At 34.4% G+C, this 12,814-nt stretch overlaps 1 protein-coding gene across 1 annotated transcript; it reads left to right on the forward strand.

Moving 5' to 3' along the window:
* The first annotated feature begins 3,240 nt into the window (after positions 1–3,240).
* LOC109856336 lies at positions 3,241–6,210 on the forward strand. Its single transcript, XM_020431475.1, has 4 exons — positions 3,241–3,333; positions 4,076–4,173; positions 4,806–5,213; positions 5,646–6,210. The coding sequence occupies exons 1-4, from the start codon at positions 3,322–3,324 to the stop codon at positions 5,863–5,865; spliced, it is 738 nt and encodes a 245-aa protein (XP_020287064.1). The 5' UTR covers positions 3,241–3,321; the 3' UTR covers positions 5,866–6,210.
* Positions 6,211–12,814: the final 6,604 nt, after the last annotated feature.

The following is a 12,814-nucleotide window of genomic DNA, read 5'->3' on the forward strand; positions in this document are numbered from 1 at the left end:
ATATCTATAATATATATATATAGCTTATTTCTCCAATCTTGTTATCATAAAAATATTGAAGAAAGAGAGTAGTATAATTACTCAGAATAATAACTCCCTGTATATCGCAATAATACTTCAAAAAATTGAGCACACACACTTATTATCCAATAAATTATGTTAATCGTGTCCGAGATCCGAGATATTGAAATGTAAAATGTGAGTTACGGGAGCAAGAGAATTGCAGTTGTAAGAAATTACGAACAGTAAAAAGAGACTAATAAGCTAGTTCTTCCTTCGTGAAGAAATAATTTACTGACAGCAAAGCAAGTAAAAAAATTTAGTGTTTTCGACACACAGAGAGTGTTCACTACTGTTATTATTTTTCTTCGGCCGCTTCGCGTGTGCAGTACGTTCTCTCTTTCGGAGCAAAATACAATTTTCAAAGTGTACAGAGTTGTATATCAGCGCTTGAATTTTTTGATACGATGACACGCTGACGCATATTACAGTGACGCCGAGATAACAAGCACGTACAAAATATACGTTGTTCAACGAGATACGCAATGATAAAATTAAACGGAATACGCGCACAGATAATAATTGCTCTTTTATTATACGTCAGCTTAATCTGTTTTATGTGACACTTCAATTTCGTATATCATACTCAACGGGGCGAAGGCGCGCAGCGGGTGTATTAAAAACTGCGCGAGACTTCAGAATGTGCAACCGGATAATCGAGAGTTGTGAATTAATGAAAGAACAAGTAGATTGATGTCTGAGCACGTATAATTTTTGTAATTTTATTATTAGCGAAGCAAAAAAATTACGTAAAAAAATTAATTACAATCATTTCCATCTGCTGCAAAAATAAAACCGTAGCTTTATTTTTAGAATTTTATAGAATTTTGTAAAAAAAAAAGATTCACAGACAAATATCATCGCATTTTCAAAATATATGCTGTTATTAGTTAAATACTATTTTAAGACAATAAATTCTCTTTAATAAATTTATAAGTTTAATATTTAATTTAAAACACATTTATTTTATTCTGTTTTTTCTTATGAAATAAAACAATAGAAATATCACATCAAGCGAGCCTACCGATTGATAATCTTTTGCAGCAAAATCGAGATGAAAGCTTGAAGTTAGGCGTTTCTTTTCGCCACTTTTCACACATTCGTTCGAGCTAGCTTGAACGTTTCGGTGTCGGCATCTTACGGTATGAGAATAAACTTCAATCGTGCCAAATGGTTCTATTCTGTACTTATGTCCATATGTGTGTGTGTGTGTATGTGCGTGTGTGTATGCGAGCGCATATGTACGTATAATTAACAAAAAACTGTATTCTTGTCTCCAAAATAAAATTAATTGTTAAACAAATTGCGTACGGTGCAAATAATAATTTCAAACTTTTATATGAAAACATTAAACAAGCAGTAAAAATGATATAAAAATCGCATTAACGCAATCTATTATAAAATAGTTGTGTGCGCAATCAATCGATGTTGTGAGCGGATAGCTGGGCGGAATTAAAATTGCTCACGCGGTCTTTACGCAAAATTGCCGCGTCGGATTTCGTCGGAAAGCGGATGTTCATTGTCTTCATCGACGTGGTCACTCACGTCGCGAGAGTTGTCGCGTAAGAATTACACCTTACGACACAAAGTTGCATAAAGATAACGAGTGTGACATGCGATCAATGGGGGGACAGGCGCAATAAACTCTCTCGTTACGACTCACGTCACTCAATTGTCGCGGAATTTCTCCTCCCGCTTTGTTTGTCATTGCCCGAATGTAAATTCCAGATCGCCGTCCTTGCATACTTTCACCGTGATGGTTGGCGAGAACTGTAACACCACTTCGCAACAATCTTGTTGTTTTGACAACGCAAACAAATTTTGCAAAAAGTAATATGGATAATGTTTTTCAAAAATTGAGATAAAAAGAAAAAGAGAGCAAAAGCAAGAGACGTTACGGTTTCAATAAAAAACTTAAGTAATTTTTATTGAAAGATTTATTGGATTTATATATCGTTTATTGATATTAAAAATTAATTAACGACGCGATAGATTCATTGTGAGAATCAACATTGTTATTTCCACATCGTCCGCGATTCTCACGGGTAAAGACTCTTTGCAAGACGCGGAAAAAGCGGTGGGCTTCACTATGTTGCGAGCCGCGTTATTCCATATCACCCTTATTACTGCCAAGCTAAATGTCAAGAAGTTCTCTTATATGATCGAGAAAGTTAACCTGACGATTCGTATAATTACATAACTGACGCTCGTTGTTTGCGGAATTGTTTAAACCAAAATGTTGAATTGTGATATATATATTGCACACAATCTTATTTTCCGTCTCTCGTACTTCAGAAAGAAGATATTCTCGCTCAGTTTAATAAATACATAATATAATTGAATATAAAAAATTTGTATATAAAAATTTGATATTACGTTTCTGAAAATCAAGGGTGCTTCACGTGGTCAAGGACTTTTGTCTCGATTAAAGCCGTGTTATACTTGCATGTCTGCCAGTCGGTTAAGCAATGTCGAGGAATTACTTGTCGTCGATCGCATTCTACAAGGTAATGCGGCGCAATTTTCTCAATTCATATCTTTAGACTAAAAATAACAACACAAAATTATTAAAAAAACCAGATCATCTGCTTACACAACGACACCCGTGTTTTGCTTCAACTGCCTCTCATCTGGTTTTTTTAAATATTTGGAGCTTCGTTCTTTTCTTTAATTTACACAAAATTATTAAGTTACAGCTGTTTTTTTCTCTTTTGCCTTTTTTTTAGTCAATTTTAATTTAAAGAATCTTAAGATGAGAAAGTAGAAAAAAATACAAGTTTTTAAAAAAATGCAGACATAACAACTCTATTCGTTGTTTTTTGTTACATCATTTTGAAAGGACGGGCAAAAACTGGTTTTTATCCTCCAAATGTATAAATAAGACGGACGGGGGGTGTTCTTCGAATAATTTTGTACATTAACTCACATCATTTGCATTTCAGTATGAGAACAATCCGTATATATTAAATGTGAGATGTAATCGGTGATTTTGCCGTTGCTACCGGTGTTCCGCCTATTACACGACGCGTTTGAATTTGATCGAGATTGTATTGTAAATACAAATTAAAAGAATCTGAAAGATGTAGCAGAGAAAATTTCAGTCTCTTTATATGGTGTGTACCTAGATTGCTGCTGAGGTTGAGGCGGAGGTCCATGGGCGGGTCCCCGCCGCTCCCGAAGGGGACCTATATAAGTAGAGTCGCTCGCGGTATACCGCGATCCTGTAACACAATCACTTCTGCCTCATCAACAACCGCAGACATGCGTCTTCCCGTGAGTATCATTACCTTTATCATTTTTTCTCTCTGTTTCGCTTCATTCATTCATTCGCGATAAAGAAGCACCGACGTAATAACAGTTCCGCGACAAACTCTAATTCTTTTAATTCTTTTAATTAAAAAATCTAATTCTTAGAAACTCTAATTCTTTTAATTCTTTTAATTTTTTGATACACAATAGCAATGTAGAAATATTTAATTAGTATACAATATTATATACATGTAAAAAATTAATATTATATACATGTGTAGAATTTTGACAAATAAAATTAGCGTTAAAAATTGTATTAACTTTTTAATTTCAGATACAATATTTATAACGCTATATATATTTAGGTGTGTGTAAAACTGATATTATCGTAAACTTTGTACAGAACATTTCTCAAATAAAGTATTAACTATTTGAAACTGAAGAAACGCTTGGTTACATTCCAGCACACTTCGTCACGTTACGGATACGCAAGAACAAAGCAACATTTGCATTTTTGTTTTCTCGAAGAAATCGAGTTAAACGACGCACCAAACGACGTATAAACTTTCCACGTAGTTTTGTGCTCGTTAGAAAAACGGAAATACCCGGAAAATTACTGTTACTCTCGACAACAGCAAAAGACAGCGTGTAATAATCGTCGCGCTATTCTGAACATCTGAAATTTCCTTGAATACGCGTACGAGACCAAATAGAAAGTGATCTAAATGCCAATGTTTTTATATTTAAATTATTTTTGTCACACCAGATGGTGTGTGTCTTATTTTGCTGCGGCCTTGCGGTCACTCAACACAATCAACCGTATCCTGTGACCACACCAGTGCCTATTTTGAAACAGATCAACAAGTAAGTGCGTAAGAAACTTTACGTAATTGCATAAAAAAAAAAAAAAAAAAAACAATAATCCAACATATCTTTGAATATCTTTTACGTTCAGGCACGTGACAAAAGTTTTTAGTTTTTATCGCAAGATCGTAAGTAAATCGGTAGTCAATTACAGACTAGCATTCTGGTTTTAACGTGAGCTAAAACTAATCTGTAACTGGATTTACTTACGATTTTACAGTTACGACTAAAATTTTTTTTATCGATTAAACTACACGTGTCATTTCTTTCATCTTTCATGAACAAATGACAATACTATTTTTATAAATTATGCAATTATCTATTGTGTCTAAATTTATTTTGTCTAACAAATAGACATAAGGAAGATTGCTTTTTAAAGTTAATATCAGGTCTACCGGAAAGTTCTGTCCGTTTTTGGAATAAAACATAAAATACAAATTTTTCTTAATTTTTCAAAAATGGGATAAAACAAATTGCCCTCACGCTGGCAAGAAATCATTAATAATAATGGCAATTATATTATTTAATCAAGTTTATTGACGGTAAGAAAAATTTGTATTTTGTTTTATTCCAAAAAAACGGACAGAACTTTCCGGTAGACCTAATATAATAGTTGTTTTATTTTTCGACAGACATAATGAGGACGGAAGTTACAGTTACGGTTATGAAGCGGCGGACGGTTCGTACAAGATCGAATCCAAGTATCCGAACGGTGAGGTTTACGGCAAGTACGGTTTTGTGGACGACACCGGCAACGTGCGCGAGATCGAATACGGCGCGTCCAGGCGTGGCTTCGAACCAGTCGGTCCTGGGATAAACGTGCCCCCGCCAACCTTGACCGGTAACAGCATAGCCGGCGCGAATGAGCTCGAGGACGACGGACAGTATCGCGAGGATCCATCGATTTATCATACCGATCCGCGTTACACAAACGGAGAACGTTACGAATCGTTGGCCAAACACGGACGACAACCTGTCGCCTACAATTCACCGCAGCAGATCGCGCCGGCGCCAACGCCGATTGTTTATAACCAACCGAGGTAAGGTATCGATGAACATGTATACAATCTGTAGAAATTATCAATTTTCATTTGTAATTATAATATTTTCTTAATAAGTTCGAGTCGATAACTGAATAATTTAACTTTCTCGCATAAGAAACGTATTTCTAAAACTCTTTTGCGGTAAGAAATTATTATTCAAATATCGGTTCGAGGTTTTTTTAATATCTCTCGATAGATTACCAAATGTTTTTAAATTTTCACTCGATTGAAGCGCGCGCGCGAGAAAATCGATTCTTCTGCGGAGAGAATGCAAGCGAGATAAACCAGCTGACTAAAATGTCAAGCGAATCACTCGAAAGCGGAGAGATCGTGACTTGCTCAACTTGACTTGAGTTGAGAATCGGTCATAGCGCCGCGCTTCGGAGAACGTAATCGAGTCGATTAACCCAATTCTTCACGATTTTTCAGACATAATTCACCTGTCACTTATCAGCCGGTAAGTCCGCGATTTCAGCCGGAATATGAGCCGCAATACCGATCGCAGTACCAACAGCAATATCAAGGCCGGCAGCTAATAAAGTCCGCATATCCCTCGCCTGCGATTCCGGCCGGTCCTCAAGGACACGCCGCAACCAATCTCGACGTCAATGCCGGAGTGGCGTCCTACACGGTTAATTACAAACGATAGAAGAAACAAAAAAAAAAAGAGATTTTAATTATTTTGCGTGTATATATATATGTCGTTATTTATAGACGATTTTGACATTTCCGAGTTGCGTGAGTGTTGCAAACATTTACTTAATTATTTTCACGACGGCATTAATGTCAATGTCAAAATAATGTTTCGTATTATGTAATACGTTTACACATATTACTGCATAGTGCTCGAGAGGAGATAATTGAGATCGCATTTTTCTTTTCTTCGCAAGATTCTCGATGACAAAAAAATGTTTTACGTTCCTCTGCGTGTTTCGCTTTTAAGGCTTCTTCTACCTCATATTATTGAAACAAAATGTACTTCTTCCACAATTTCTTTATTTCTTGCGCGCATGTATTTCTTTCACTCTTTATGTAATAACACGTACACCGAAAAAATTGTATTCTTGTTTTGAGGATATCCCACTTACTTTAAGTATATTTTATACTAAAATAGGCGCCAAGAAGAGTTTCTTATTTTGAGAGGAAAATCCTCTAAATAATAATATTGATAAGAATATATACTGATTAGAATATAAAAAGCTTCTATAGAAAAACATATATATCTTACTATCGAAAAAGACTATATTCTTAAATAAAGAATATATTCTTAATTTCAGAAGAATATCATCTAAAATCTTTAAGAAGATTTTTTAAGTATAAAATCTTCTACTTACAAGAATATAATTTTTTCGGTGTATTCTTGCTGTATTCATATCGGTCCAATCAATAACATATGGAAGGTAACGGTGCATATCTGCCACAAAAAAAAATTGTATTCTTGTTTTGAGGAAAGAGAGATATCCCACTTACTTTAAGTATATTTTATACTAAAATAGGCGCCAAGAAGAGTTCCTTATTTTAAGAGGAAAATTCTCTAAATAGTAATATTGATAAGAATATATACTGATTAGAATATAAAAAGCCTCTATAGAAAAACATATATATCTCACTATCGAAAAAGACTATAACTATAACTATATTCTTAAATAAAGAATATATTCTTAATTTTGGAAGAATATCATCTAAAATCTTTAACAAGATTTTTTAAGTATAAAATTTTCCACTTACGAGAATATAATTTTTTCGGTGTATTGTCTAGAATTAATATATGTGGCGTCCACAGTTAAGAAGATCTAAAATTATGATCGTGGGTTACACTTAAAAAGTAGAATAACTGCGAGAGATCAATATACTCGCTTTGTCGAGCTGAACAACATGTCGTTATCATAATTTGATTCGATAATGTTACTTGATATATAAACACCTCTTGCAAGCTCAATGCAAATATTTGACAGCAGATCGCAATTGCGCGCATGCCGAATTGTATCGCAAAATGGAGATCCGGATCTCTACTTAACGGCGACACAAACGCATTTTTTTCTCTCGCGCACAAGGAACGCCGTCAAGCTATATATGACACACCCAAGAATTTTATTCGCAATCTTGTCGCACACGTTATGTAATATCTGAAAAAAAAAAATCACTCGCAAGTAGCTGCGTTCATTTTCAGTGTTTTACGAATAGCAAAACTCTGCATCTCCATAAATTGCTACAGACTGAATTTGTTATCGGATGATTTTTGTGTCTTAAATGTTAGTAAATATTTACACCCGATGTTTCTCTAAAATTATTATTACTATATACAGGTATAGAGAATTTAGATTTTAATGCTACAACGTTGTTTCACAAGAATGACATAAAAACGCGCTTTATGTTTGTTGCAATACAAAAAAAAGAGATGTGTAAATGTGATCTATATTCTATATGTGTCACGCGATATATATTTATAATAAAACGACACACATAAAAAATATATGTATTATACTATTGTTGTGTGCTGTTACATATTCAATGACGACAACTGTATCTCGTGAATGTCGTACGTAGGTATAACAGGAACTGCTGGAACTCTCGCGTCACACACTATCGCGTTTCAACTTCTGGGATCCGAAACTGCACACGCATGAAGGTACACACGTTGCGCATACGTGATACGTAGAGAGTGCTGCCGGACCACCGCCCAAGTCCACCTTTCACAAATGTGATCTACTCAATCTCGCTACGTATACGATCGGTCTACTGCCCAATCGAGCGTACGTGTAAGTTATCTCTCCTTGGGTCCCGATAGCTTCCAAATTTTCAGTGTAAACAGCGCGTACAGACAATATAATTCTAGAAGAGAGATTATATTCTAATTACCAAAAATAATACTGTGTGTGATAAAAAAAAAAAAAAAATAATAACAACAGAACAAGTAGTAAATTACAAATATACAGGGTGTCCCAGAATTGGTGTAACATCTCTCGTAGACAGGTAGAAGAAATAAAACTGAGTCGATAAGTCCTATACCATTTTGCTAGATTCGCAATAGTTACCGAGATCTTAATTAACAAAGATCAGCGAATAAGCGTGCATCGGGCTGTCTTAAAGGACAGTCCGGCGCGCTTCGCACAATTACATTTTAATATGTATATGTCATAGTATATGCTGTTATATTAGCTCCTCCCATATGCTCCTACGGGTAACACCGTAAGCGCGCGAAGCGCGCACTGGGCTGTCTTAAGCGAGTAAGTAACAGCCCGATGCATGCTTATTCGCTGATCTTTGTTAATTAAGATCTCGGTAACTATTGCGAATCTAGCAAAATGGTGTAAAACTTTTTGACTCAGTTTCACTCCTTCTATTTGTTCACGAGAGATGTTACACCAATTCTGGGACACCCTGTATATGCACTGACATGTAAAAAAAAAAAAATAAAATCAATTTGCAGTAATTTGCGTATAATAATATGCAACGTCAGATCATGATATCAAAAGTAACATCTTGCATCATACAAATGTATACGGATGACGCATAATGATGATACTGATCAACGGCGCGAGACCCTCCTTGAAAAGAAAGCACGAGCATTATGCCGTAATGACTTGTTGACTCTTGTAACAGCCGAAGAGCTTTATTTCCTTGTTTTTGATATGCATTTTATTGTGCGATGCGATACGCGCATGCACGCGCTGCGATTCCGCGTTCACTCTCGAGACATTCTGATGCAAGGCGTGGTGCGACGGTCTGGTGAGCCAGATGTCGGTACAGAAACTTGCTTTCCTTTGCCGGCGTAATGAACACGTATAAACTTTCCTCTTTTTGTCGCAACCACGTAATTATCAAACGGTTCGATTCGCTAAAATGATAAAAAAAAAAAAAAAAAAAAAACATTTGTATCTCTCTCATTATAGAACATGATATAATATTGTATCACAATAATTATGTTTTTTCGATACAAAGTTTTGATCTATCTTTCCATCTGTAGATATTTTTAACCTTTATTTATCTGTACATATTTTTTTAACCTTTATATATACGTATATATATTTCGATGTATGTGTGCGCTAAACTTTATTTTATAAATCACGCGAGAAATTAGAAACAATTAACATCTCCGCATGTTGTTATATGTAAATAAGCGATACCAACTGGATTTATGCGTGAAATTAAAACTTCACAGACACATGGGTTTCAATAAATTTATTATAAATTTACGATTGTGTGTGAAACGCAATGTAGAAAAGAACACCGTCTTTAATTTTTACGCTTGTTTCTCACAGTAAAGAATACATAAAACGTAATTAACATGATAAAGATAGTTTTTAAAAAGGGTTTTTAAACTTATCTCAATTAGAATACACATTGAATATTCTATTTTAATAAGTTCTATGAAAATTTATGTAAATAATGTGACTAATATGTAAAGATGAACTTGTGTACGTAATAAAATTGCACGTATCCATATTGGTCTTTCTCCGAACACACGGCGCACGTGTCATGACGACTATATAGAACGACTTTTGCGTTTCAGATATATAATCAAAGCGCTAATCACATATCACCCTTCTCTTTACCGACCACACCGAATCGAGTTTTTGCATTGGAGTTCCAGTTTAAACGTGAGCAGCGCGATCGAGTTGTCGTTAGGCGCTTGGCAATCGGTCCGATTGTTGCGCACAAAAATAGAAAGCGTTTTAACATTAAGTCACAATTCTCGACATTTCGGCAAAAACAGAAATTTGGGTTTTTTTTTTTTAGAAAGTCGACAATTTTCTAAAAATTTGAGAAAGTTGTAATCGAACTCGGTAATCGAAGACGTTTCCAACAAACTTGATAATAGATGTTTTATTATTAGATTATTAGATTAGAAAGAAAGAATGCTTGTTGCTGTAAATCGTTGCAGCAACGCCGCAACTTGATAGAAGTTACATAATAAAAATAGAGGAAACACGCGGTGTTCAATATGCAAAAGAGAAAAAACAGGATTGCTGGACGTCCTACAAGCGCATATCGAGGAACTAATTCGATCTGAGATGATCTATATTGGTAAATGTCAGGGCTGACGGGGCGCGATGGTTTTCCGAAGAGAATGACTCGTGAAAGGCCAAGCAAATCGATTGTCGTACGTAAAAGACCTTGCATACTTTACAACAAAATACAAAGATATTTGTTTTTGCATACATAATCGCTAATATACATATAATACTATCGATTAAATTGAAATAAAACATTGTTCCTGCGATTGGAGAAAAACTTGGCGATTGAGCGCTATTCGGTATTGAAAGATTACACCGAAAAAATGGTATTCTTGTTTTGAGGATATCCCACTTACTTTAAGTATATTTTATACTAAAATAGGCGCCAAGAAGAGTTTCTTATTTTAAGAGGAAAATCCTCTAAATAGTAATATTGATAAGAATATATACTGATTAGAATATAAAAAGCCTCTATAGAAAAACATATATATCTCACTATCGAAAAAGACTATATTCTTAAATTAAAAATATATTCTTAATTTCAGAAGAATATCACATCTAAAATCTTTAAGAAGATTTTTTAAGTATAAAATCTTCTACTTATAAAAATATAATTTTTTCAGTGTATATATATATATATATACACGTACACCGAAAAAATTGTTTTCTTGTTTTGAGGATATCCCACTTACTTTAAGTATATTTTATACTAAAATAGGCGCCAAGAAGAGTTTCCTATTTTAAGAGGAAAATCCTCTAAATAGTAATATTGATAAGAATATATACTGATAAGAATATAAAAAGCCTCTATAGAAAAACATATATATCTCACTATCAAAAACAACTATATTCTTAAATAAAGAACATATTCTTAATGTCAGAAAAATATCATCTAAAATCTTTAAGAAGATTTTTTAAGTATAAAATCTTCTACTTACAAGAATATAATTTTTTCGGTGTAAGAATCACCTTGTCTCTTTTGATGGTTAAGCGAAAATTTGACCGCTCTTCCTTTCACCGAGCGGCATTGCAAGTGCACGCTGCACCAGACAGATCTTTGATGAAACAATGAAACAGTGAACATAATCTGGGTCGCTTCCGAGCAATTAGCGCGGATCTTAATCATAGGGTACACGCCCCGTGGAGAACATCGTTAACCCACGCCACATAATCGTCTCATAGGCATCCTCGAGGACACAGTTACATTCACAGACATCAGAAATAAAAAAATGTTTTTTTTTTTTATCTCTTTTTCTTCACTCTAAAACAACATAATGAAATGTCGACAAATATAGCTACGAGTGTCGACACGTTATCGATATTAATTGGTAAGGAAAATTGGCCAACGAATCGAGAGAAAGAAATAAATCGGTCGCGATTGGTTAGCTACTATGTCAGTTGTCTACCATGCAGATAGAAAGTTGCAAAATGTCGATCCACCGGATAATTTCATAGGCGGAACCTAACGCGATCCGCAGCAACGCCTTTCGCAAATCCTCGGAGAAAACACCATGCGAGTGATATCGTACCGGCTTTTGCAAAGGCCGCGTACTCCATTTTATTACCGAATCGCTGCTCAACCTTGCTTCAGTCAGTTTCAAGGAGACGAACAGGAGTTCACGCTGTTATATTTTAAGGCGCCCAATATGCCGCTCTCTTTCTCTCTCTCTCTCTCTCTCTCTCTCCTCTGCTGTTGGTTTTGCTTTTATTATTTTTATTATCGTTCTTCTTTATCTTTCAGTCATTATATTTTTTATTGTTATTTCATTATTTTTAATTTTTTTTTTATTTTTAGTTTTATTTTTATTTTTATTTCTATTTTACATATTATAATCAGTATTGTTACTATTTTTATTTTTATTTTTTGTTCACTGTGTATTTCTTTGCTGTCCTTTGCGCTTGAGGGGATACTATATCCCAGAGCGAACTATAAATAAAAGCGAATATCTATCTATCTATCTATCTCTGCATTCTCAGAAATTGATTTTTAACGATAACCAAATGTCTTTTGAACGATTCTCCAAATCTCTACTTATGTTTTCTTTTCTCTTTTTTATAAACTGGAAACAAATATGTTTCGTTATGTGTTCTATTTAATTATTCATTCCAAAATGATACAAGTATCATATATTACACGCATCTCTCGTTCAACTTTCACCGCGTTTAATATTAACGAGAAAAATGTCATTTAAAATAACATGCAATTATTTTACAAAAAAAACGTTAATTATTTACGAAAGAGTATTCTTTTCTAAATTTCTATCTCTGTTACGTGCTAATTTGATTTTTGAGAGAAAATTTGGCAAGAGAGATGAGGGAGAGACGGTAAATCATACATACATATATATGTATATAAACACAAAACGGAACGATATAATACACTTTCTCTTTTTCGAGAGATACTATATTATATATCTACTTGAACAAGAGCAAGAATGAGTGTCGCGGGACAAGACATTGTTGAGATCAATATTACGTAAGCCCTCGATACTTCGAATCGCGGTCGATTGCGTTTGATCTTTCGATGAACGGTCTTGTATAATTTAGGCGCTTGCAGAAAATGCTTTCAATAACATATAGCAAGTAAGGAATTTTATTAATGCTTATTAATTTTTAATGGCTGATCATCGGGTACGCGTC

The sequence above is a fragment of the Pseudomyrmex gracilis genome, unplaced genomic scaffold (assembly GCF_002006095.1).
Source record: "Pseudomyrmex gracilis isolate BER0280 unplaced genomic scaffold, ASM200609v1 scaffold_115, whole genome shotgun sequence".
In the NCBI taxonomy this organism is placed as follows: domain Eukaryota; kingdom Metazoa; phylum Arthropoda; class Insecta; order Hymenoptera; family Formicidae; genus Pseudomyrmex; species Pseudomyrmex gracilis.